Genomic DNA, 27,864 nt, shown 5'->3' with positions numbered 1-27,864 from the left:
CTTCTCGATCTTTACACTTATAGAAGGATGTCACTTCAGATTTGAGCATCTCTGAAGAATCAGTGGAATTCTTCTGCCATGGAGATGTCAAAGTGCTATTCTTTAATTAAAAAAATAACACAAAACCACAACACAAACAAACCTGTCAAGATTCTCCATTTTCTCCCTGAGTAAGCTGGAGAACACTCTTTAAAAAATTTTATTTTGTATCCCTGTGATTCCTCCTGACATCCTGAGCCTCCTGTTTGCTTTCTCCAGGTTACTCTCCCTACAAGCAGCACTGCTAGGCATTTCTAACACTCATTATATGTCCCCTTAATCTGAAAAAAAGGGGAATTAAGTGCTCCACTGCTGTCTGGCAGAATAGAGGTGAGCTGCACACTGTCCTCGGTGACTTTTACCTGAATTCTTGTTGCTTTGCTGTTGCTTCAACATCTTTTGTCTAATTTGTATTCTTGCATTACCCTTTCTGATACAAGGTTAAACTCTCCAAATCCTTTTCATCACTAATCTGTAGTCCATTTACCTGAATGGGTGGGTTTCGTCATTAACTAAATGAATACTTTTGTTTGTACTTCTATCACATGGAGCAGAGCACACTCCTAGTCTGTTTTGATTTCCACATAGTTTCTGTTATCTGAGAAATAATGCTTGAAAATAAATAACCTAAACAGATCTGGAAAGTCCGACTTGTTAGATTTGGAGCATTTTTTTCCCCTGAAGAAGTTAGTATGCTGTGATGACACTAAATTATGGAACCATCTGTGGCGAGTTTCAGGTATGATCTGTGACCTTTAACGATGGGAGGACAGCTGTTATTTAAAGCATGTTCATGCTGAAAATGCTAATATGGCATGCAGCAGTCTGGGTTTACTTACACTAGTATTTAAATGACAACTCCACTGAGCTATATGAATAGGGAGGAATGTTATGTAAAAGAGAACATAGTCATGTCTCGTAATTAGGTTTGAGATGGAACTTTCTGCAGCCAGCTGTAAGATACAGGCAGATAAGTTTTTTAAATGAGAAATTATGTATTGATACTTTACGGTTGTAAAATACTGTTATTCAAATGGTTTATGCACAGGGGTTTGAGCTGTGGAGGTTTTAATGTCTTTCCAGTTAAGACTGAAAGAAGTAAAACAATCTATGAAGTGTATTACCTGGCTTTTTAGAAGGAATACTTGTGCTGAAAGCAAACTGGAGAACCTGCAAATATTCCTGTGCATGTGGAAGGGAGGAGTGACACTGGTGTTTAACTTCTGCTTTTGTACTTTTTTATGCAACTTATGAATTCTATACAGTAATTATCCAAACTTTAATGAGCATTTGTGTCTTCAGGTTTCCTAGTTTTAAATAGGATAGGGCTATCTGTCTTAGATTTGTCAGCTGCTAGTAGACAATGGTCCTTAAATGGTGATCTCTGCATGGGACTGCAGATTGTATACAGATCATGTGGGCTCCATTCCCACTCCATCCGTACCAAGTAATTCATTGAGAAACCACCGAGGCGTATGGATGTAATGATCTGTTAGACCCTTCCTGGTTCTGCCTCCTGTGATCCTCTAGTGATTTATAGGCATTCCCTCAATGAAGGACTGAGCAGTGGCTATGGGATTTTCCAACGTGAGAATAAATTTCCCATCGGGCTATCTCAGCACATGGTGTGTTTCCATTCTCAACAGACATGCCAATGGTAGTACAGGTGCTGGTGTAGCTGACACAGAGGATTAATAGTATCATTTGCCTTCCTGCTTTCCCACAGTGCTGAGGACACGCCAGAGAGATCTTTGGTGTGAAACAAAGATAGCCTTTTTTTATCCATCCTTGGGAAATGATCTGCCATGCCCCCATACAGCATATTGGACCTCTGGTGTAGAATTACTCTATCTTTGGTCTTAAATCCAGTTTTTATTCTGTTTGTAAACACGAGGATTTTAGTCTTTTGAAAACAGCTTATTTTAAACCTGGATAAATATCTGGTACAATTTTTTATATCCTGCTACTGTGCCATTTACTATAATTGGCACTACTGGAGGAGGCAGAAAGTTTGCATTTAACACCAGCACAGCAAGATTGCTCACTGCTAAAGGCCATAAATAACAATTTGTTAGTTTGTGACCTGTTTGTCTGAGGTGTGATTATAGCCATTATGCACCTGTTTTAAGAAAATGACTCATTTTGAATTATTCAGATCTCAGTCAACAGACAAAAATGAGAAACAGCTATATTTTCAAAAGACTATATTCTTCGCAGGTCCACTCAGAGTTGATTTGCTGGTTTTGGAGATTGTTGGTGTACAGACACATTAGCAGTCTTCGCTGGGAAAAAAACTCTGAGTGCTAGGAGTATTAAGCACCGAGTTCAGTCTGTGATGAGTCAGGGCTATAAAATATGGTTCACAAATTTCAGAATTAAGAGCAGAATTTGTCTTTCAAACATGAATTAGGCATACTGGACCCTGATTTAGGCATCTCCTTAACCTCATGTTAACCTCATCTGATTTGTGTACCTCTTCAGTTTTCTCACAAATTTAAATTGTTGTTTTATTGCACTTCTGGATCTCTGTTTCCATATATCAAATGTCAAATTTTCCATCAAACTCAGAATTGACCCCTCTTTGCTTCCACTGAAGTCAGTGATGAAACTTTTGTTGACTTTATGAAAAGGATTTTATAATGCCATTGCCTATAAAAGTGGGAGGCTGAACTTTGTGCCCCCAGGAAATCTAATCCAGTCTTGTGATCCTACGACTTAAGCTGGAACAGAGAAATGCCAGTGTGAGTCCTTTTGCAAATCCAGTCTTAAACCTTGCCTACCCAAACAAGAACATCTGGAAGAGAGAGACTCTCTATATGGGACATCTATAATTTCGCAATAAAAGTTACAGGGCTGGCTGGATTCAGAGTGCTGTAATTATCCAATCAAAGCATTTGCCAAAATGTGGTTTGGTAGGTCAGAGCCTAACCTATATATAAACCAGGAATGTCTTCCAGCCCATCAGGTGCACTATGAAATTTCAGTAAAGCAGTTCCAGTTTGTAGCTGTGTGCCTTGTGAGTGCAGTTTCTAGACGGGGTATGTTTAGATCAGCCGTGGAAAGTTCTGTTTTGCCCACATAATCAAGTGGGTGTGCATGGCTGCAGGCATTGCTGGATCCGCTGCCAGGAGAAGAGAAGAAGGAAACAACTGATAGCCAAAATCTCATTCTTTCTCAGCTAACTGCTGGCTGGCAATGTTCACAGTGGTGCCATAGGCAGCTCTCAGTTAAAAGGTTTTGCTCTGCCACTAAAATAAACATTAGAGTTTTCACATTTATGTGCATCTGGGGTCAGCTAGGCAGAAGATTGGAAAGGGAGAACATTGCAAGTCTCAATACATGAATCTGATCTGTAATTATGAATGTGTCATCCAGGACTGAGAATGACAAGAAAGAAAAAATAAAAAGACCCACAAACCAACCCAAAAAAACCCCTTGTGGATAGTGGGAGGTTGCAAGGGTCACTTCTGTGAGATTTGGGGCAAAGAATAAGCAAAATAAAATGTGTTTTAGGTATATATGTATGATCTGTGGATGTTTGCATCTTGAATAGTTACTCTCCTGTGCCTAGAATGGACTGCGAAGTGCCCGTTGTGTTTATGTGTATTTAAAATGGATGCTATTAACTTCACTCTGTCCCACATAAAGGGATAAAATAAAAATCTTTTAATATAGAAGTAGGAAGCTAAGCTTGAGATTAAATAAAGAACACATTACATGTACCCAATAATGGCAGTGTGCATTCACAAGCTTAATTTGAGTACCTTCAAAAGATTTTAATTACGGTAAGCTAGTAAACCTCAGGCAAAGAGGTACAGGAGGCCAAATTCAAGTGTCAGGGGTGTAAATCCAAGGAATTTCTTTTGCTTTTGTGGAAGTGTTTTGAATTTATTTCCTAAGAGAGTAAAATTTAGCTTAGTAAGAATGCTTCTGAATGTTTGACCTGTGGGCAAATGGAGGCATATGAGGATTGTGAGACTTGCCCTAGGTCACTTGATAGTCAGGGAAGCTATGGGAAAAGAGTCAGTCTGGTGAAATTATTTTCCAAAACCACTGATGCACCCAGACTTGTTGACTTACAATGGAATCCAGACAAGTCTCTTTTTTGAAAGAACCGCAGCTAGTAATTTGAAGCTTTGTGTCTGAACCTGGAGAGACTACTTGTTCCAGTAGCAGGACCTCAGTTGTTAGTACTATAGACAGTGCAAGATGGCAACATTACTCTTCTGTAAAAACATAGTTTAAGTCGTATTGATAACAAAAAATCTTTCTTGTTCATGTTTTCAGAAAAAAAAATTAAGAAGTAATTGAAAGCACAAACCAACAAGATACAATCTGGAAAAGTAAGACTTGGAGAGAATGCAGTGGTTAATTCCTCATCACTTACAGCGTTGCTTTCTATTTTTAAGTATCTTTCTAAATAAATGCCACAAACTGTCACCCTAGATGTAGAAGCTGAAATTTTCTAACACAGGTCATATTAGATGGCTTTAAAATAGAGAAACTATTGATAATATGAAAAGTAATAATTTCCATATGACTAAAATCACTGGTTCCTGTAAAACAATTGAATAGTCAGGGCTTAAGGGGAAGAAAAAAGTTAAGTGCAATAGGTCTGTTGCACAAGTCGAGCTGTGACTGCAAGGTCATTGCTCCCTTACTAGTTCAGATTCCCTCTGAATGTAGCGCTGATGATGACTTCACTACTCCATGATGTCAAGTGGTCTTTAACATATGACACAAAATTTACCTTTATTTCTACTTATCTGGAGACTTTCAACCTCCATTTCTTGGAAAACTTACCCCCAAATATATCAGGAATAGAATCATCTTGAAGTGGTTGAAAAGGACCCATGGAACCCAGTGCTGCTTTCTTGCCTTGGGTTCACGGGCGTGACTAAGGCTGGGCCTCTTTGGGAACATATACGGACTACAGTAGGTAAGTTCATCGCTCCGTCAGACGATTTCTTCAGCAAGGGTGAGAGCAAAGGAGCTAGCACTAAGCTAACAGCCTCGACAATGATGGTAACACATCAGATTTCTGCAGTTTTTCCTCTGGGACATAATGGTCATAGCTTTTGCATCTGTGTGGTAAACGAACTCCAGCAACAGGGCAAGATCTGCTCACCAGGAATAGCAAGGCAACAGCTGACTCAGCTCTGTCCTTACCCTACAATTACATGGAGAGTGTAATGCCAACCTCCTGTTTAGGATTCGGTGCCCAGAGCAGTGCCCTTTTGCTTTTAAGACATATTTAACTGTTGAAAAGAATTAAAATAATTAAAGGCACATTCTTTCCCAAGCCTTCTTTTTTGATTTCTGTGTCCAAAATTGACAGCCTGCAGATATTTTTATCTGTTTATATATGAGAAAAGAATGTTTGTGGCATGTTTTTAAATCCACTGTAAGACAGAAGAATAATTCTTGCTGAATTCTAGAGTCAGTGGGTGTATGTGTATATATGTGCTCAGAAATGTACATGCGTGTGTGCATGTATGTGTGTGGCTATACAAATTTGTATATAATACACAGGTGTATATATACATATGTACAGATTTGTGTATAAGTGTGTATATACATATGAAATAGAATTAAATCTTAATTATGTAGCAGTTACATAACATTAGAACAGTTCATAGAATTTCATTGAATTCTATCTACGAAATCATATTAAAATGACCAAAATAATCCTTGTAACCTTTAAAAAAAAAGTCTGTTCTTTAGTGAAAATTGCATGTGCTTCTGTGGGAGTTATCAGAAGGTTATCAGGAGTAGTCAGCATGGATTCACCAAGGGGAAATCATGCCTGACCAATCTGATAGCTTTCTACGATGACATGACTGGCTGGGTAGACGAAGGGAGAGCTGTGGATGTTATCTACCTTGACTTCAGCAAGGCTTTCGACACAGTCTCCCATGATATCCTCCTGGGGAAGCTGAGGAAGTGTGGGCTGGATGAGTGGTCGGTGAAGTGGATAGAGAACTGGCTGAATGGCAGAACTCAGAGGGTTGTCATCAGCAGCGCTGAGTCTAGTTGGAGGCTGGTGACAAGTGGTGTCCCTCAGGGGTCAGTACTGGGCCCAGTCTTGTTTAACTTCTTCATCAACGACCTGGATGAAGAGTTAGAATGTACCCTCAGCAAGTTTGCTGACGACACCAAACTGGGAGGTGTGGTAGATACACCAGAAGGCTGTGCTGCCATTCAGCGTGACCTGGATAGGCTGGAGAGCTGGGCAGAGAGGAACCTGATGAGGTTCAACAAGGGCAAGTGCAGGGTCCTGCACTTGGGGAGGAACAACCCCATGCACCAGTACAGGCTTGGGGTGGACCTGCTGGAGAGCAGCTCTGCGGAGAGGGACCTGGGTGTCCTGGTGGACGACAGGTTAACTATGAGCCAGCAGTGTGCCCTGGCTGCCAAGAAGGCCAATGGGATCCTGGGGTGCATCAAGAAGAGTGTGGCCAGCAGGACAAGGGAGGTTCTCCTTCCCCTCTACACTACCCTGGTGAGGCCTCATCTGGAGTACTGTGTCCAGTTCTGGGCTCCCCAGTTCAAGAAGGATGAGGAGCTACTGGAGAGAGTCCAGCGGAGGGCTACAAGGATGGTGAGGGGACTGGAGCATCTCCACTACGAGGAGAGGTTGAGGGAACTGGGCTTGTTCAGCCTGAAGAAGAGAAGGCTGCGAGGGGACCTTATAAATGCCTACAAATATCTGAAGGGTGGGTGTCAGGAGGATGGGGCCAAGCTCTTTTCAGTGGTGCCCAGTGACAGGACAAGGGGCAATGGGCACAAACTGAAGCGCAGGAAGTTCCGTCTGAACATGAGGAGGAACTTCTTCTCTCTGAGGGTGACGGAGCACTGGAACAGGCTGCCCAGGGAGGTTGTGGAGTCTCCTTCTCTGGAGATATTCAAGACCCGCCTGGACAAGATCCTGTGCAGCCTACTGTAAGTGACCCTGCTTCGGCAGGGGGGTTGGACTAGATGACCCACAGAGGTCCCTTCCAACCCCTACTATTCTGTGATTCTGTGATTCTGAGTTTGGTCAATTGCTTGTAAGAGAAATGAAGACTAAATATAACATTTGTGAAAACTGTTGTCTCATTTTCACTTAGTCTCTAAGGTCGGGACTTGGTCTCTGTATGTATCATAGAATGGTTTGGGTTGGAAGGAATTTTATAGATCAGGTAGTTCCAACCCCCCTGCCATGAGCAGGGACACCTTCCACCAGACCAGGTTGCTCAAAACCCCACCCAACCTGGCCTTGGATGTAGATGTGTGCAGGCAACAGAAACATCTCCATTTCAGCTACTTGCGTGAGGGTCTCCGTACACACAACATGGACATCTGGCTCATGTAATTAGTGGATTCCTGAGAGTGATTTGTCTCATTCTAAAGCAGACATCTAAACCAGGATGGAGATACTGTATAGTAAAACTGTTTGTTCCTCCTGATAGTACAGGGAGCCTAGTGTAATTAACTCAGATGCAGATGTCTATCTTCCAGGTGACTGAGGTGAAGCCTACCTTAGGGAACCAGCTTCTGTTTTAGTTACAGAAGTGGATGTCTGCTGACGGTTCCGGGAGTGCTCAGTCACATGCAGGAATCCCCACTTGCTTTCCAAGGTGTTAGTGGCTGCGTGTCCTCAGGAACTTGTGTGCAAGCATTATGACCCATGACCTTTAATGTAATTAGGCCTGTTCAGAAACCTTTTAGTTCAATCAGTTTGATTTACTTGCAAACCTGATTGGAACTGCTCCAGATTTATCTCTTTATTAACTGAATACCTGTGTAACCCTAGTTGTACATGACTTCTGAAAGTGGGACTGGACCATCTAGTCAATCAGAGGCCTCTGAATGTTCTATTTCATTTATTCCCCGTTGATGCAAAGGAAGATGAAAGTCTTTCACTGGGGAAATCTCCAATGCTTTTACCTCTATTATTTTTCCCTGAATTTTTTACTGATTCCTCTAGTTATATTATTTTTTATGATTCATTTTACAGAGTATTCGGATGTATGGCAACGCTTAAATGTGTCCTCTGTTCTCATGGATTCATCCATATTAAACTTCGAAGTTGTGCACGTTAGTAGAGATATATCCAATGACTTCTCCACTGCCAGAGACTTTTGTCTGTTTGGTAAGAAATGATTATTCATAGCTTTACAGAAACTACTGGCTTGTGAGCCTGAAAAAACAAAAGCAGGTTTCCCCCCCATCCCCAGACATACACTGATTTTGCATATTTTTAAAGACTACCCCAGTGTTTCTGAATTTAGGAGAAGGCACCTGAAATAGTTTATCTAATGAAAGACATAACAGACATAAAATGCCATACAGTGATTGCATGCTTTTGACACCTCTTGGGTGCAGAGTTCTCTTGGATCTCCAGGCATTGTACAACTTGGAGAATATTGTAGTGGATAATTAGAGGGATGATGTAATTATTTTCTAAAGAACAGTGAAGGGAAGCTCATTGAATGAGATGGTAGAGCCACCTACCATCATCTAACATAATGTGCAGGTGTGGTGTGTGAGGGCAGGTTAACTGAGAGCTGGGATGAAGCAGGGGTTGGGCTGTAGTAACGATAAAAGGAACTCTTTAATCAGTAGCCTGACTAGACAGCAAAGAGTCATTTAACTTCAGGACTGGCAAATCCTTAATGCTGCAGAGTGGTAGAAATCAGGAAAAGTTCCCACCTGCTGCAGAAGATGGTCCTTGGAATGATCCCAATTTTTGCAGTAGATGGTCCTCACCTTATGAGGGCGAGCAGTGTAACGTACTGGGTTTTGCTTTTCGTGTTACTGTTTGAAGGAGCCTTTCTGAAGCAAAAGTTGCTATCTGCCTCTGAGTACAAACTGGGATGAGTGAGAAGGGTCGCTTTTCTTACTCTGAAACCTTTCCCTGGGGCTCCCTGGAGACTGTTTGAATTCAGCTGAGGTCCTCAGTACTTTATTAGAAGACGTTTTCTTCTCCTAAAATCTATGATACCAGGTTTCTTTTGCTGTATTGCTCCATTTTAAAGCCTATATAACCTTTTGTCCTTTGGCTGTTTTGGAGAATGTTCTGGAATTCTGGGGACATTTATGCCCCTTTCTTCTGCTTTAAAGCTACTTTATATCCTTGTTGCTTGACCTGTTGTAAAACCTTTCTTTTAAGCATCTTGTAACAATGTCGTACAAAATACTTTGAGAATACATTTTTACCTGCTCTTTTTCTTCATGTTTCACCTCACAGCTTGTTCAAAGAACCAGTCATGTATGGTGGTTACATTGGAAATCCAGCCTTCGGCAACAAGATGCCTTTTCTACCCCGATACACAGATATGTACACATGGCCTACAAGGGCACAGCTGCCGGGTTTTACTCAGAGAGCCAGCTACGTATGTCTATAGAAGACAAGGTAAGAACAGGTTAAGGTGGCGGAGGAACGAACGCAACTGTGGTGGCCTGTGCGCAATTCTTGTGGATGGAAGAGTGAGGAAATCCTCACCAGACGTAAAGCAATATGCATGTCTTCTAGAAAACTGTCCATTGTTGTTTCAGCGGAATTACAGCCAAGCGGGATGGAACAATGTTCCCAAATACTTTTTATAAAAATGCATGAAATCATAGTGTTACCATCTAGTGTTGAAGCAGATATAATCAAGGAATTCTAATCTATGAAAGTTGTTTTGGGAAGTGCAGAATGGTAAAACCAAACAAAAACCCAGTGATAAAGTCCAGCACCTTCCTTTTCATCTACAAAAGATATTCCTATATGTTCTTCCCTTTAAACTCTAAGAATGATGCAAGGAGTGTTGAAAACCCACTGTCTGTTGAAAATCTTAAGGACCATCTCTGGAGAAAAGAAGCAAACAAAATGAAACAAATAAAAACCCCTAAACCAAAATGAACTAATATTTTAAAGAAGTGAAACTGATTTAAGGAAGAAATAGAAGTTGTGTAGACAGGTAAAAATTCTATTGTTTGGCTATATACTTATTTGTAACTGTAAGTTTTGTTGTTTTTTTCCCTTGACTTTAAAAGAGACTGCTTTCTTTTCATGTATTACTGATTATTTCTTTTATTAGAAGTAATTAGAAACCAGGTAACAATAAGGGGAAAGGGAATGAATATTTCCTTTTCTCTTAACTGAAATTTCTGTGAAGAATTAACAAATTAATGAGAAGGTCTTGGGTTCAAAATCAATGAGAGAAAAAGGGGTTTGCTATTGTCAAGAGCAGCAAAATCAAAGACTGAGACATAAAAGCCAGACTTGTGTGTTTGTATATTTATGTACGGTTTTGGTTTTAGTCATGTGACTTAGAATTTCATTCCTACCTATCAAATACATTGTTTTAGGAGAGAAATAGTATGAGGTATCACTTAGCTCTGTTTTAAACTAAGTCATAGTTGGAAAACTTCTTCTCTGTGTAGATAGCCAATGATGCAGAGAATCCTTAGATAAAAAAGAAAAAAACTTTGGATCAAACTATAACCCTCTAATATTTAATAATTTTCTGCAAGCAAAAAATAAATTCATATAGCAATTATGTTTGATCTAAAATGTAGATACTGGCATAAGTTCTGTGGAAGAATATAGCAATATCCACAATAGAGTGTAAGGCAAGAGATGGTGATGAAGGCCCTCTGGCACCCTACGCTCTTGCGTTCCCTTCTCTGGCATGTAGAAGGCACACATGTGCCTGGCAAAGTTAACACTTGCACTGGTAACGCCCACTTCAAGAACAGCAGCCCCTATACAGGACTGTAGGGGATTTGGACACGAGTTGTGCTTGTTGACTTCTGTTGAAGCTCTTCTGTCTCGCATGGCCTAACAGGTGCTGGAAAGGGGACTGAAGTGCAAGTCTTTCCTCGTGAGAGCCCAAAGCAATGCGCTGTGTGATTATCGTTCCTCTCTCTGACTTGCTATAAACTTTTAAATGTTTAATATTGTGCTTTTTACAGTTGGGGGAGAGGAGGGAGTCTGAAAATCTCTTTTCCTTTTTGTAGAAATGTTCAGATTTATATTCTAATATGATGTTTGATATGGAAGAAGTGTTTGAGTGAGGGTTCGGAAAGTTAAATGTCCGTATCCAGTAGCTAATGTCAAGCATAACATGAAGTATTTTATAGGGAGACAGTAACAGAAATTTATTTATGTTTCATATAAAGAAGTGAATTAGACACTTAACAGTTTCAAATGAAGGTAAATGGGATTAATTTTCATTTCTGAATTGGTATGGACCTGAAAAAGCAAATTATTTTTCCTTTGTTCCCCCTCCCCACAACAGATTTATTTCAGCCCGTTTCTGAATCGGGTTTAACTCCATCTGTGTACACCCCATCCCATGGAGAACTGATTGGTACATCCCAGGTGATCCACATTGGCTCGGAGTGGAGAAATATCAGCCAGTTTCTGGGGATCCCGTATGCTGCGCCTCCCCTTGCAGAGAGACGCTTCAGTCCTCCGGAGCCGTTTGCTTGGGTGGCAACCTGGAATGCTACTGCAGCTCGGTAAGAAACCCCTTTGATCATCTGCAGAAGTGCTTGTTCCATCCAGGGATATGAAAGCAGCTGGAGTGAGGACCACCATATGCATGTCCTTTCTTGCAAAAGAGCCTATAGGATACAGATAAATACAAGTTTGTGACTTTGTTTAGCAAAAAGAATAATTTCTCCATTTATATGTTAATACATGTAAGCACCTCAAGAAAAAAGGCAGATTTGAGTACATTGCTTGAATCTATGCATAACTCTCTGCTGTCAATCTATTTTCACTCTGAGTATTTATACAGGTATTTATAATACTTATACAAATACATTTTGCTCCTGCTGCACCATAAAATTGTAGGGTATTTAAACAAACCGTGGTGCTTTAATGCTGATATAACCAGAAGCTGTGGGCCTCATATAGAAATTCTCTGCCTAGTAGTGTCCAGGAGATCAGGCTGAAGGACCCAGATAGGCTTCTCTGTCCAAAAATGTGAAAAGGCAAATACTTGCTAAATGACTTGGACAAAAGTACAGCAGTTATAAACATTTTAGGTAATTCCTTAAGAGGAAACAAACCCTAGGAACTGTATTAGCAGATCATAGAATCATAGAATGCTTTGGGTTGGAAGGGACCTTTAGAGGTCATCTAGCCCAACCCCTCTGCAGTGAGCAGGGACATCTTCAGCTCGATCAGGCTGCTCAGAGCCTTGAATATTTCCAGGTATGAGGCCTCCACTTCCTCTCTGGGCAACCCATTCCAGTGTTTCACCACCCTCATTGTAAAAAATTTCTTCCACCTATCCAGTCCCAATCTACCCTCCCTTGGTTTAAAACCATTACTCCTTGTGCTGTCACAATAGGCCTTTCTAAAAAGATAGACTAAATTTCTCTTAAGTCCCAGTGTCTAATGATTCCCATTGGCTGGCCCTGGCTCTCCAGGGCTATACAGACATCACCGTCGGTGAATTTTAATTGGAGGCACTCTGTGGACATAGCCTTTGTGTGCATGTGTGTGTTTCACTCAGTCTTACAATGCAAGTCTTAATTTTTTTGCATTGGGGAACCAAAATGACAAACTGTGAATGCGTATTTCTTTACCAAAAAAAAGAGGGTTTGGGTGACACTGCTTAGTGTATCTGTGCTGTGCAACACTTCAGGACAGTGGATTTCTTCTAAAAAAAAAAAATCAAAGCAAATAGAAATGCAACAACAAGAAGAAACAAGATATGAAAGTGGAGTGGTTTTTAATAGGGTCTTTCTCACAGTACGTCCACATAATAGAAAGTAAAGTCCAGAGCACATGACACCCATGTGAGTGAGCCATACTGCACACATACAGAGGAAACTGATAACAAGAGAGCTGGTACCCGATCACTTCCTATCAATAAAAAGCAGACTGTTTCCTGGCACACGTAAGGAGCTGCAAGGAAAAAAATAATGATAGAAACAAGAAACAGGAGACTGAAGATGTGGAACATTCAAAAGGAGAGAGTCTGTTGGAAGGACTCAGTGAACTTTCTGTAGAGGGACTTGCAGAAATCAGGGCTGAGAGCTGAGGTTGAGTGACTTGAGAACTTTCAAGGCAGCTACTATGGAGCTGACGTCTACTGAGATTGTCTGTTGTCCTTCCAGCCACAGCTGTGACGAATTGAGTGAAAAGACGTGCAGCATTGTCTTAGGAAGTTGAAAGAGCATCTGGTCTTTGGTGGTCTCGTCCTTCAGATTGCACCTGAGTTGTGGAGGTGTTAACAGCATAACCACAGTAGCTACTCAGCCTCGTGTACGTTGGAGGGATGTGGTGAAATAGTGGCTTTTTGTTTCCTCGGGTGCACAGTGACGTTAGGTTAGCACACATCCTATCAGCTCTTTGTGTCTGCAGCCACAGCATGGTGTCTGCTAGGACTTTGGTAAGACCCATCTGCCTCTGTGGTCTCTCTTTGAAGACCTGGTGTTGTAATAAGCAACTTGGCTGAGATTTTCAGAGCAATTTAGGGACTTCAGTTAATCTGCTCCTTTGTGCTGAATTCTCAGTAATTCCTTAGGCCAATGAAGAACTTGGTAATTATTTTTTATTATTCATTTAAGGTTAAAAAATGAATTATTTGAGCTTAGCACCATGGAGGTGCACTTGGAGAATCAGAGAGATCTCAGTCTCTGTGTATATAAAAAGTATTGGCAACTATTATTTTTAGTACTCTATACTGATGTTGTGCAATATTTGTACATAAAAAATTCATGTTAGCACAGTGCCATTGCTGGCAGAACACAAATACTTGTTTATCAGCCTAGACCTGATAAAAGACTCAAGGAAAAAATCCCTAACCAAAATAGCCCAAAAAACCTCCTCCAGCTGTTGGTTTCCAGATGCTGGAGGAGCTGTGGACTTGCCTCAGCAGGTGGCAGCCTTTTCCTGGAGTCAGTGCCAGCAGGAGGAGATCCTGGGAGCTGGAGGTGCTGGAAATCTTGATGAGTTCGTAGGAAAAAAAAAAAGGGGTGAAGAAAAAAATAAAAAAATAGCCATGAGCACAGAAGATGATTCCTGCTGCCCCACTGAAGACTGCACGATTAATAGCATTAGACCTGTTGTTCTGGCTGGGTTCCTACCTGGGAATTTGTATTTTTTCTGCCTAAAATGGCTTTAGCAGTTTTAGTTGGAGATGATGTCCTTCTCTACACCAGCGTTGAGAGCTATTGAGTCATATCACCACCCTAGGATCCTTCCTTATGGAAAGATTTTGTAGAATTGCATCAAAGCTGATCCTTTTACCTGTGGTTTTCTATGAATCTCTTCATACCTTCAGTGTAAAATTTTACAAGGGCATTAAAAATGATAATATAGAAATATTTCTCTGAGATATTACCGTCTTTTCCAGAACCTCTTTTGGCTTCTTCCCTAATAAATTGTGATGCTTTTCCATAACTCATTACGTGATATAAATACGGCTGTGAAGTAGAAGGAACTGGATTCAAAATATTTGAACTGCAAAAATCATCCACTTGCTTCTTGTTGTGGAGAGAGCTTCAGCATATGAATCTTATTCAGAAGATGGCCAAAAAAATTATTTTCTGCATGTGGCTGGTTGGCTGAATTCCTATTGAAAGGTTATTTTCAACGTTGCTGGGCACTGTTAATGGTCTGCTGTGACACTTAGAGCAAACAGATTTTAAAAATGTGTTAAACATTTAAACTTAACATATTTTCTCACAGACTGTTAGAAATTAAAATTAGTGTAAATAAATGAAGACCACAGACCAGTAGGAATTAAAATAAATAACTGGAATTTCAGCAAAATTTTGGATTACATAAGTGTGCAGGTAAGTGTGCAAGGGGACACCTGTGCCTGAGACTTCTAGCCCTGCTCCCCTTACCTCTGGTGCTGGTTTTGTGCAGTTTATGTAAAGCATGAGTTTTCTGAAGGCTTGTTTTCAAGCTCTAATCTTTTTAAAATGAGGCTGGTTTTCTGAGGGAAGGGTGCTAGACATGAAAATACAATGTGGTTTTTGCATTTGTATATGTATGTACAGACCCAAGTATATGTTGCTAAGGTATAGGTGGGCATAATTTTAAATGTGATTGAGATCTACAGATCTGAAGATCTTGTAAACTTGATGCATCAAAATATAAGGAAATAGCAACATTGGAAGAAAGAGTGCAAGCCTTTTTATTGTAATTTTCTCAATGTGTGTCTCTAGGGCAGCTTGTTGGCAGCCAGGAGATGGAGAGGCCCCATCATACTCTGTCAGTGAAGACTGCCTGTATCTGAACATCTTTGTTCCTGCCACCACTGTAAGCAGGAGATGAGTTGAATTTTTTTTTGTAACTGAGCACTCTCTCTTTTCAAAGTACTTTTAATTTGCATGAATTATGATTTTTCATGTGGTGTTCACAAAGCCTTGAAGGTTAAATTAGGAACTCTGTTGTTTTTACTGGTGCAAGAGTATTCCTTATAGGCTTTCAGTGAGCTATGTTTGGGTAACTAGGAGAGTAGCAAATTAAAAAGCTAGAAATAAGAGAGAGACGAAGAGGTAAACAAATCATGAGAGGAAGGTGACAGCAAAGGAGGAGAAATTAAGAACAGAAATGGCAATGTCCCTGAAATGAGACCATTTGTCCAGGAGACGAGAACGCAATACAACACATTACATTGACACTTATCCCCAGTCGAGCAGCAGCAGATGGGTTTTATTCTCCCCCATCTTTACAGTTCCCCTGTTGATATCCGTGGGAAATCTGCTGAGGAATGCAGGTAGCAAGCAATGATAGATTTGTGCCCAGCCTGCAGAGCATAGAAATAGATGTTGTGAAGATGACTGGGCCAATGGTACAATCTGAGAAACTGTCATTTGAAAGCTCTTGAATTTCTCATTCTAAATAGATATAAAATAAAGCTTCAAGTTAAAGCCAAGCTTAGGTGATTGGGCAAGCCCGTGGGGGGCCTGGGGATAAATATGCTGAATAACGCATGAATCCCACTGAAGAGTAGGCCCAGAGCACAAGAACAGAGTTTTTCCTTCCACTGTGCTGGTAATTTTCAGAAAGTGATGGTGGTTATGATAGAAATTTATGAGCCTGTCATACTGCGTGTCTGGAAAGAGCTGGTCTAGCTATCTGACAGCAACACACAGAGTCCCTTGTAGGTCCTTTTAATCACCAGAAAGACCAGCAGTCTGTTTTCTCTTTGCAGCACCAGGCTGTCATTTTGCCTTGAGTGCAGTCGTTGCTTATTGAAAACATCAGGTCACAGTCCCAGGCAGTTTGCCATCTCCACCTAAGTGCTGATTTCAAGACAGCTTATTCGCAAGCATTGTATTTGCTGCCCTCTGGCAGATAAACTGTCTTGTCTTTTCTTTGTAGTGGTACTGAGAACTCAATCCGTCGTGTCTTTTGTAGAGGTGCAAGGTAGAAGTAGGTCTGGTCAAGTCAATCATTTTCACAAGCATAGGTCTAGCCCAAGAGAGAACCAAAACTTCTGGTTTTGCAGAAGTAGCTGGGAGCAGAAGGCATGGCATTTTCCTGTTTCTTTTTGTGGCGAGCTCTGTTTTTTACTCACATACGGAGAGCTATAGTTACATATTTTCAGATGATGGAAAGTTAAATTAGCTAGTAAACACAGAATATAAACCCTCCTGGAGAGCAGTGCATGCAGAGGTCATTCGGGAGCATTTTGAGCCTGAACAAGAGCATGGTGCAGGAGCTCCTGCCTGCCACCGAAGGACTCTTTAAGTGTCAAGCAGTGAAGAAGGTGAATGATGTCACCTCAGTTTGCTTCCATAGCTACATGTACCACATAACCCTCCAAATAAAACTGGCACTTCTGAGAGACTTTTTTCCACCTATAACTATCACTACCTGTCACACTGGCAAAGCAAAGCTGTGCTTCGGCTTCATTTGCAAAGGGTTCAAATGTAAGATCAAGAGTTGAAACTCTCTACTAAATAAGAATAGCAAGTGTATCCTCTATCCTCTTCCACCCCTCCATGTGTTATTTCCATCCTTATCACATCATCCTTGTGCCACTCAGTTCTTTAGAGAGCAGTACTATACAGTACTAAAAGCACTTGAGGTTGCCTGGCTTGGTAGAGTTTAAGTCTATCCCTGCCACGTAGCTCATGAAGTGTTTTACAGAAGGATAGAGAAGATGGTTCTGAATGTTATAAAGCCTTTCAGACTTCCAGCTGACTTGTAGCTTCCTGGTGGATGCTGAACTTTGCCCCTTGAGGGTTTGCACATGGGACCTAAGTGCCTGCAGGCATGAGACCAAGGTGGAGCTGCTGGGCTGCCCAGAGCACAACCCTCTGCTAGCTAAGCCAGGGAGCCATCTGACCATGTCTCAGCTGGAAGGCTTTGTGTAGATTTTATGCGTCACAGTGTGACTGTTTGCATTTTGTTGCTAAATATGGAGCAAACCCCTGCACTGAGCAGTAGCCACGTGGCAGCTGTGGCCTGTCTGTGGGGAACGTGATGGCCCTTCTCTGCCCAGTGTTGCCGCACGTGTACCCTGCTGCAGCCTGGTGACGACACTGGCGGTGCTGCTTCTCAGCCTGGTACCAAGTGCTGGTGGGTGAAGAGACTGGCTCCAGCAGGCTTTAGCTAAGGTCTTGCATTTCTTCTGCCTCACAGATTTAATTGCAGAGGTTGGCTGAATTTGGCTGAGAACAAGGCTTGAGAGAAATTCACTTTTATCCAAAATAAATTATCCAGCAGCTAATGTACAGTAAAAAATTAATTTGCTGCCAAATATATACAAATACACACAGGTAGGCGGCATGAAATATCTCGTATTATGAGGCATAGTTCAATTACAGCATAAAAATAATTGTGCTATGCTGTTAAAATGGCTAACAAGAAATGGCAAGGCAGTTATGTTTAACAGCCCTCATCTAAAATGCCCAAATCCGTGAGCTCCGAGACTGAAATCTCTTGGGATTAAACCCCAAATTATTTTTCATGATAGTTTACCTCTACCTAGGAGAGGGATCTGTCGTTGTAAGGTGCAGACTAGAAATGGGAATGCTACCTCCAGGAACTTGGCCCTAGGCACAGCCCTGGTGCTAAATCTTCCCCCGAGTTGCTTGCAAAACAAGCAGGTTTTGTTTTGCCATTTTTAGCTTTCATCTCCCATCTTTGCCTTCCGTAGGCTTTTCATCACTAGAGTATTGGGTAAAGTAGCTCGGCACAGTGTAATACACAGCTTAGAGGGCAGCTGGACGTCACGGTGCTGTGCAGCCTGTGGACACGTGGGAAAGGCCTAGTTTGAACCTCAGGCTTAGCGCTGCTGAGTTGAGGGGATGGAGCAGGCTCAGCATCATCTTTAATACCCTTTTAGCTGACATGGCTCAAAGTGGTTGCATTTTAGAATGAACTTCCGTGTGAAAACAGATTATTTAATTTTTTTTTTATTACCCCCCCCCTCTCTCTGTGCTGCGTGCGGTGCAGAAATGGGAACCAGGGACAAGGCACTGTGAATTAGGACTCAACTGTGAATTAGGCAATTTCTATTCAGGAGCAGAAGTTCCTGAGAGCGAGCAGCATGCTTCAATGCTTGCAGATTCTGGGGTTTTCTTGGTAACGTTGTGTTCGCGAGAAGCCTCTGAAGTGATTCTCCAGATAGATAAGTGAGGAGTGCACATAACCATGGCAAATTAAGGACAGCTGAGGGGATTTTGCCTCCTATCCTGTAATTTTGGAGGAAGCTGCAACAATTGCTTCTCTGCTGCTTCTCCTCTACTGCCAGTCGCATTTTTGCTGGAGACATCCTTTGCCAGAGCAGATGGAACTGCTGTGTTTAGTTCAGCTCCATCCAGAAAATAACAGCAGCAGAGCCCAATGCCCTCTAGCTGCAGGGAAAAACAAACCTGAGATGCACTTTGATGCTGCTGCAGGGGCCACCAGCTCTTCTTCAAAAAACACTAGCAACTGCCAAAGCAGAAAGCGGGATGGGTGGGTGTGCGTTGACCCACTGCTGAGCAGAGGGGAGAGGAGCCTCCTTCAGCACAGTACCAAAGTGGGTGATAGGGGATGAAAGTGCTGAGTGGAAAATTGAGGCTATGCTTTGAAAAAATCTTTTTGGCATTGCAGCAGGTTATTCTGCTATTTGCGACGGGAAGAAAAAAAGAAGAAAAAACTAAACAAAACCCCTCCATGTGTTTCACTGGTATTTCTTCCAAGTGTTAGCTTGATCTACTGGTGATTGCTGAGGTCTCCTGGGCCAGTTCTGCTTTTGCGCTGCTCTTGCAGCAGCAGCCTGGCTGCAACCCTGCTCTGCATGCAGAGAGGGTCCACACAGATGTGGTGCTGCTTTGGGAAAAAGCCTTAGTTTCAGAGCAAAATCGTGTGGCTCTGCAAGGAGTGCTAACATGGGCAGCAGCCCATCACAGCTCCTTCCCATCCCAGGAGTCCTGCTGGGCTCTTTTGGGGCAGCCTCCTTCTGTGCTTCATGAGAAGTAAGTCTCTCCCATGCAGAGACAAAGTCCTCTCTGCAGAACACCCCTATATATCCTGCTGTATATCTAGCAGGGGAACACCTCCATGGAGATTAAACGAGCAAGGAGGAGCTCTTGTCAAGTGAGTTTTTTGAGATTAGGCAGTGTTTAAGTGCTCGAGACTGGAGAACAGGAAACAGCCCTGCACAGATATGAAGTTAGTCCTGCTCAAAATGAAGCAACCCAAAAGGGTTTTTTTTCCGCCTTCTTTTTCCTACTTGTTTGAACTTTTCCTGCATGTTTGTGTAAAGCAGTCATGTTACAGCAAAGAGGAGCCCACAACATGCTCAGTCGCCAAGTCAGCAGGATGGATCTGCCTTGAGCTAGCCTGGTAGGGTTGTTAGCTGGTGGAACACGGTGCCATTAAATCTTCTTTGTACTGAACATAGTGTGCTCTTTAATGATATATAGGGCATTGTGGACAATTTAGCCCTAGAATTTCAGACAGATGGCCAGATATCCTCTCATTATGGTCACTGTTAAAGAGCTATGAAAGGCTTAGATAATCTTAGTGGGGAGGATGCTTGTGTTCTCATCAGTGACCTACAAAAGCAGTTGTCTACAGGAATACTAACCTGGTTATTGTCACTGCAGGTCAAAAACATGTCAGTGTTGCTGTTCTTCCACAATGGAAGGAGTTATAACGCTGAAGCGGGAAAGACAACCATAGATGGATCATACCTAGCTGCCATCAGCAACATCATTGTCGTGACAGCAAACTACCGGGTCGGTGTTTTTGGTTTCCTTAGTACTGGTAAGTCATTTCTAGAACAAACACAGCTACGGGATAAATTGCTTTCTGTAACACTTCTGTTTCTAATTAAAAGAAAAAAAAGTTATTTTTACATTTGTGAAGCCTGTATCTTTCACTTTTTTGGGGGGAAAAATGACCATGATGGGGACTTCATCTGAAGTGAAAGGGGAGAGACTGGAGGCAAAAGAAGAACAAACAAAACCCAAGCATCTATATCAAAGCAGATCAAACTGTGGATATTGGGTTTTGCAGACACACACGACGATAGGTTAGGCATTAAAACTACTCAGTGGCCTGTCATTGTGAATACGGTTTTCAGTGTCTCCAACTTCCAGCTGTTCCATCCATGAAATTTTGCTAATGCTCGATTGTGCCCGCGTCAGAGTGGGGAAAAGGCAGAGAGGGATAACTGCGGGTTATTATTAGGTTTTATTAGATTTGCCTGTTTAAGTGAGTAGAGAACACTTTTCTTTCTACCATCCATCAATTCTGACTGGGGCAGGGGAACGTAAGGTAGAGATCCATTGAAAGAAAATGCAACAACTGCAAGTGGAGTTCTGACTCCATTGGTTCGGTGGCGATCCTTGGTCTTGCTAGTGGACGTTTTAGTACATTTATAACTTTTAGGAGGTTATATTTGCCATGTTTGCAAATACCAGATCTACTTACTTTGCCTCATTGATTCTTTTGAGCATTTACTGTGATGCTGTGTGGATTTTGCCTTGTTTGGGGTTATAGCTGCAGCTATTGGTTGTTGTTTCCCTTCTTCATTTTACTGTTTTGTTCAAAGCTCACTCCCAGCAAAGCCTGTTTTTCAGTCAGTAACTAGAGAGCTGGCACTACAAACTCCTTACTCATTTAGATATGAAGCTGGTGATAGGTATATCTGAGGAAAGAATCACGGTTGTCATCACTGCAAGCCAGATGTTTATGAAAGTGATACCGTGGCTTCATTTTCGCTAGAGCCAAATGTGGTGTGGATACATGCTGTGCAAGCTTCCATTACGCAGCACTGCCCACGCATCACCCACTAACCTCCTTCAGCCCTGTGAATCTCACCTAGGTTTCTTCCTAAGTGGAAAATGATAACTGGGCTGAATATTAAATAGAGTAGTGTTATGGGATGGCCGTAATTTAGGGATCAGGAAAATTCTCCAGCTTCTTTTTCATAGAGATCTGCATGCGTGTCCCAAAAAGTCAGTGCATGAGCATAATGTAATACATTTGCATTCCTGCAGACCTTCAGATGGGGGTGCTCCATTCCAGATGGGGAGTTTTCAGGGACCTGCTGCTTCTCTGTACTGCGAAGCTGTGGCCAGGAAATATTGCAGTCTTTTCTGGCCTCTTCCCCTGAGGGAAATCCATGGTGTACATTTGGGAAAATCCCATCACTCCAGAGGGCACTGGAGCAAGTAGGAAAAGCTCTTTGCAAGAGTCAATGGAGCAAGCTAAGTACCACATTCATGGGAAGCCCTAAAAATTCCTGCAGTGCCGCACTCCTGTCTCCCCTTTAGTCTATGTGGGGGTGATGAGCTGTGGTGTGTCAGTGCCAGGCTCCCTGTCAGCATGTGTTTTCAGTCATACCCATCCTGGTGAGCAATGCTCCCACTGCAGGGTCTGTTCTTTGGTCCACCACAGGGTGGTGGAGTACCTCTGACTCCTTCTGTACATGACCTGTTGCCACTGGGGTTTTTTAGCGAAGATTATCAAGCTGGGTCAAATACTGTAAGGGTTTTTCTCAACACTCAGATGATATTCCAAGAATGTTTCCATTTTTACTGAAGACTTGGACAAACCCTGGTCCTTTGGAAGTTTTGCCATCAGTTTCAAAGGGGACAGGAGCTCACCCTTAGGACAGTGGGGACATTAGCAGCAGGACTGTTAGAGGGCCCTGAAGTTACAAACAGAAGTTATGATCTTGTAAGCAATATCAGTTTCATTGTCCAACTAAGCGAAGTACTGAATCCTCTCACGTTGACTTGTTATAAATTTCAAAACTAGAAATGAAGATGTTAAATGGAGATTTTTGTGGAGGACGGGTAGCGAAAACAACAGATTTCCTTTTTTCTGTTCATTTTTTTTCTTAGTTCTGCAGTTGTTTTGGTCTCTCAATGACAGGGATTTTGCAAGCAGTCAGAGTTCTTATTTTTCTAAGTATACAGGATGTTTAGTTTAGTTTGCTGTCACCCATTGATGTTGCAAAAAGTGATGCACATTCTTACTAGTGCCTTCACCTCTCACTTTGCATCCAGAAAAGTTAAGGTGAATTGCCAGTGATATGGGTGGCAAGAGTATGGAGAAGACAGTCATGTTTTTAAGCCTGAGTCTATGAAGAGTCTATGAAGTCATATAAAACAGGATGGTTTGCATGCTTAAATTTAGCGCTATTGTTCTTATCCAGTTTAGTAATAACAGAAATTCATATGCTTGTCACTGCTTCCTTCTGGACACCATTTTCTTTTCATCCTCCTTTGGTTCCCACGAATGTGAACTTTTCTTGCAAAAAGGCCGCTTACAAGATTTATATCCAGGCCTGTCCCTCAAGCAGTGGAAAAGATTCCCAGCAGACACATTTCTTTTGGTCTATGGTGAATGTCCGTGCATGCATCTGTTCCCCAGTGTGGTACGTTTCACAACCTGGCTGTAGTTTTTGCCAGGGCAGAAGCAACTGGTTATATTTCCCTCCTCGGTCTTGTTGTTTAGTGTACTGGTAGCAAGGCACATTGTGTGGCTAAAACACTTACCCAGATTTCAGTTCCTCTGGGGAGGCCTCATGAGGCATGCAGCAAGCCCTTGAAATAAGGGTTCCCTTGTAACAGCATAGAGTGGGTTTATTGCTGAATTCAGAACCCTGGGAATTGGTCATGTTTGTGCAGAACAAACTAAAAAAACCCTAAAAACTAAAACAGGGAAAGTTTTGATGGTTTGGTGTGTTGTTTTTTTTTCCTCCATTGCTTCGCTGATGTGGCTTGGCCTGAACCTCTGAAATGATGGCCGTAGGTGGAAGGTTGTAGTTTCTGGGGGCGTTTAGTTCTTGGCTGTCCTACTGAAAGGGCACTTACAGTGATGGCTATTGTGATCCGGGTATCTGTAACACGTGCAAGGCTGTCAGTAATCTGGTCTCCTCTGTATTCTGTGGCGCTGCTTACATTGGTCTCTATATCTCAGTAATTCATTATGGTAGGCATGTGGATATCTGCTACAGGATGGATACTTTCCATTGCTCCTTGCCCGAGACAGGGCTACCTATCCACAAAGTGGCAGCTTTTTATTCCACTGTCTATTCCTTTTAATTCTCTAGTTTCTGAGTCTACTCCTTAAAACTGTATGATTTGGTCTTGGCAATGGAAGAAACAAATAGTTTTAGTTGTGTTTCTATTCCTAGCTTTTCTGTCTTTTATTTTTTTTCCCTCAAGTTTTGAATGTGGAGGATTTAAAATCATTAAGAATGAATGGCTCATTGTGAATTAAAAAGAAGCAGACAGTGAGTAATCATTTTCTGTTCCTTTCTTAGGGACTGTGTAGAAATTACTTATTTCTGCTTTTGTAGATATAAAACTAAGCTTACCTAGGCATTTGCATGATTAGATGCTTTCAGCATTATTTTCCTATTAATCAAAATATCAGGTTACCAGTGGTTGGTTTTGAAAAGAAAGTAGTCTTTTCAGTGGTGATAGCTAAGCTTTGGAGTAGGTGATTAATTATTTTTCTTCTGTTTTCATGGAAACAAAAAAATGAATACATATAATCCATATCTCTATCAGTTAGACGTATGTCAAAGGTATATCTCAAAGAATATATACTGAGATATTACAAATTGTAAAACAATACCTGTATGTGTGTAAAGAAATGCAAGATAATGTGACTTGTAAATGTTTGGTCAGACAGGTAAGTGTAAAAAGGATGTAGAAAGCAGAAAGATGCAATTAGGTGTACTCCAGGGAAACAGGATTGTTTCAATTGAATTTGGCAAACACGCTGATTTTTTTGTTTGTTTTTAATTTGTTTTAAGATCAAGCTACTTATTTAGAAAAAGAACCTCATGGCCTCAATTTAAGGATACTTGAGCCTGAATTCATGTCTCCTGCCATGAGATGTCCAAATCAAGCTTAGAAATTGCAGTGTTATTTTTGTATAATCAAGACAGACAGTTAGGCACCTCCAGGGATGCAGCTGGAAGAACCGCTAATTATGTTAACTTTCTATGTACAGTCGTTTCTAGTATTTTTATTAACTTGCTGTGGTCTTGTAGTGAAATACACTAACACTATGTTATGCGGCTTGGTTTAAAAGCTCCTGCAGAGTGGTGGCTAGAGAAAGAGATGATCAGATGTTTTTGAAAGTGCTGCAAATTGAACAGAATAATGTTTCATTGCTCTTAGTTGCGTCTTAGTCCAAGTATGGGTGCAGAATGGCCTCAAGTTGCATCAGGAGAGGTTTAGATTGGATGTCAGGAAAAATTTCTTTAATGAAAGAGTGTCAGGCATTGGAACAGGATGCCCAGTGAGATGGTTGAGTCACTATCCCTGGAGGTGTTCAAAAAACAAGTAGATGTGGCACTTCGGGACGTGGTTTAGTAGGCATGGTGGTGTTGGGTTGATGGTTGGACTTATCTTAAAGGTCTTTTCCAGCCTGTGATTCTATGATTCTATGAATATTTTTTTTTCAGACAGAGACCACAAAGTCCTTTACTCTGGCTTGCATCACTCTTGAATATGAAAGTGAAAATTTTAGTTGTTGGGGTAGGGAAGTCTTACAAAATAACTGGTTATTTCAGGGGCTTAATGAATAAGCACACATGGTGACCGTAGCACTGAATACTAGCTCTCGTAAATTCTTGGAGTAGTCAAAACTGAAATGGAGTCTGTTAATATAGTGATGGCATTGGAAGAGATCGCTTCAGGCTTTTAAGATCCGGTGTCGATTTTGTCAAGGGTCAGCTGCAAGAGCTGCTGAAAATGTAACATTTAATCAAAACTTCAAATGTTTATAGTTTTATTTCTTTTCACACCTATTTATTTTCACAATAGGCTCTCCTGAGGTGAGTGGAAACGCTGGCCTTTTGGATCAATTGGCTGCTTTGAAGTGGGTGCAGCAGAACATCGCTAGCTTTGGAGGAGATCCAAGCCAGGTTTCTTTAGGAGCTGACCGCGGTGGGGCAGATGTTATCAGCATTCACCTGCTCACAGAGGCAGTGGATATGGACCTCTTCAGGAGGATGCTGTTGATGGTAAGTCCCATTCCTGCCACTTCGGCTTCTTTGTGAAACGATGTTTTACAGATGTGAGAATGTTGCAGTGTGTGGTGGGTGCTGGTTTTGTCTCATCCGTACCTTGGCAGCACTAATAGGGCTGTTATTGCTGTAGTTATTTTTCATCTCACCTGTGACTGCTGTCTCCAGGAGCTCAGTGCTTCACAAGGATGTACTAGAGATGCACTTTAGTGATTGATTTAGTCATAGTAAGAATCTGGTTTTCGTCACTGTGGTTTTTTGTCTGTTATATAAATAAGTCTTTTTTCATAACATAGGTACAACAGGTTAGTTTCCATTCCATAAATATGGTTGTTGATCAGCAGTTTTTAGACTGTAAAACTGATGAGCCAAACATCCGCATGTTTAAATTATCCAATCTTTTTATCTGATCTCATGATAGATTTCATTTAAAAGAAAAAGCAAGTTTCAGAGACAGAGTAAAAATCCGTTTACCCACGGGCTTGTTTGCTGTCAGCTTGGACCATTTTCGCAGTCGCTCCAAGTGATCTGTGTTTTTACAGCCCTTTCTGTGTTGAATCTCGGGACTTTGAGATCAGCTTTGTCAATGTCGATACTACCATTCATCTTCCCAGTCTCAGATGACAGTAGTGTACTCTGAAACATGGCTTTATCTTCAGTGGAGGTTTACATGTCGAGCAAAAAAGATACTTGGACAAAATGATCTCTTTGCTAGCAGAATCGACTTGGAACAGTGAGCAGAGGAACAGAATTCTTGGTCTAGGAAACTTATCACCCAGTTAAATAAAATCGTGCCTTGAAAATAATGACTTCTCTATTGACTACTTGATTTTTCTTCAGGAAACATTGCTCCAGGAAACACAACTTGCCTTTTGCATCCCCACATCTCAATAAGATTATTTTAATTGCATCACTCTAGTGGGGAAGGCAAAGGAAGCTGTTGAAAATTGCTGTTCAGTAGTTGGGGCTTTTGTGTAATTCTCATATAATTCCTCACACAGTTCCTAGATTTGTACTCAGCTTTTGGCATAGCAGTTAATTTTCTAGTAGACCCAGAGTCCTTTTCTCTCAGGCTACAGTTTCATCCTCCTCTTTCTCTGAAGTCAAAAACCCTTTACTGACATGGCTCGGGATGGGGCCCTGTAAAAGCTGTAACAGGATACAGTGCGATTTACCAGTTGAGCAATTGCTGAAAGCGAAATGCAAGGACCTCTTTGCTTTTCATTATTTCTAGAGTGTAGTTCCACATTACATCTTTTCTTTTATAAATTAAAATTTGAACTCCTTCTTTCTCTAACAACAGGACACTGAATAATGGAAAACAGTGGCAAGTGCAACGAGCAGGCAGGTGAATCAATTTTTCCCACTAATCTAGTGTTTCTAACAACAGTTTTCTTCCTGGGACTGTGCAGACCACTGTCTTGGCAAAAGCAGAATCTCCACTTACTTCAAAGTAACATCAAGTATTTATCCTTACAGTGTCAATGTGGATTTAGTTTTCTTGTGAAATACACCGATAAAATAAAAAGCAAGCAGTAACAGCAGTGGCTTAAATATATAATTTATCCTTTTTTGTTTTTTTTCTCATAATGCAGAATGCAACCATTGGTTTAATCAGATTTCTCACCTAGACCTCCTGCAAGGGGATGAGTCTTGTTTTTGTTCCAAGACACCAAAATGATTGTGTACTTTTAATTTTACTGTAAAAAAAGGAAGTGCACACAGACTAAGATTCACAAAAATGAGACTATACACCAGATATAGTTTTCCCGAGGGAAAATCCCATGAAGCAATACAGCTTTTCTGCAAAAGTTAGCTGTGCGCTCCTTGATTAGGTCTTTGTCATGCATAAAAAAAATGGTACTGTTTCTTAGCATGCAGAGAGGTGTGACGGGCGAAGCTTTCTGTACAAGATGTGCATCTGAAATAGAGAAATGCTTTTGAGTTTCCTGTGTTTGCCCTATAATAGATGTTTTTTGGAACGGATCTGAAAGAAGATTGTACAAAATCAATGAAGAGCTGTCATGGGGACTTTTTATAACTTATTTCATCTTTCCGTAATATGATTTGAAAAAAATAGTCTCAGTGATTATGGTCTCATTTTAAATCATTGAAGAGCATGAACATGGCATATGACTTCATCTTTTGATTAACTGATTTATTTACCACCGCAATTTTGATGTAAATGAGTGGATCAATGATATGGATTTCCTCCATCTCTTGCAGGAGACTGTGAAGGGCAGATATGTTAGGTGTCCCCTCCTCCAGGTGTTCCCTGGCAGGAGTCAGAAGGAGAGGTCCCAGGCTTCCCCCACCCATGACAAGGGAAGATAACAGTTCCTTCCTGGCCATGGAAGCAGGTCAGCCAATGGTAGAAAGAGCA

The 27,864-nt window shown here is 41.4% G+C and overlaps 1 protein-coding gene across 1 annotated transcript in view; it reads left to right on the top strand.

Moving 5' to 3' along the window:
• The window catches only part of TG (thyroglobulin), a 163,630-nt gene that overhangs the window by 71,774 nt on the left and 63,992 nt on the right, over positions 1-27,864 (top strand). Inside the window, exons 36-41 of the mRNA XM_075415217.1 lie at positions 8,039-8,173; positions 9,272-9,436; positions 11,310-11,532; positions 15,205-15,298; positions 20,089-20,248; positions 25,279-25,478. Of these exons, the coding sequence (XP_075271332.1) occupies positions 8,039-8,173; positions 9,272-9,436; positions 11,310-11,532; positions 15,205-15,298; positions 20,089-20,248; positions 25,279-25,478 (977 nt within the window). The remainder of the gene's footprint in view (positions 1-8,038; positions 8,174-9,271; positions 9,437-11,309; positions 11,533-15,204; positions 15,299-20,088; positions 20,249-25,278; positions 25,479-27,864) is intronic.

This window comes from Opisthocomus hoazin, chromosome 3, assembly GCF_030867145.1.
Source record: "Opisthocomus hoazin isolate bOpiHoa1 chromosome 3, bOpiHoa1.hap1, whole genome shotgun sequence".
NCBI classification, from domain to species: domain Eukaryota; kingdom Metazoa; phylum Chordata; class Aves; order Opisthocomiformes; family Opisthocomidae; genus Opisthocomus; species Opisthocomus hoazin.
Note: the sequence above shows the minus strand (reverse complement) of the source record. Positions and strands in the feature narration are given on the sequence as shown.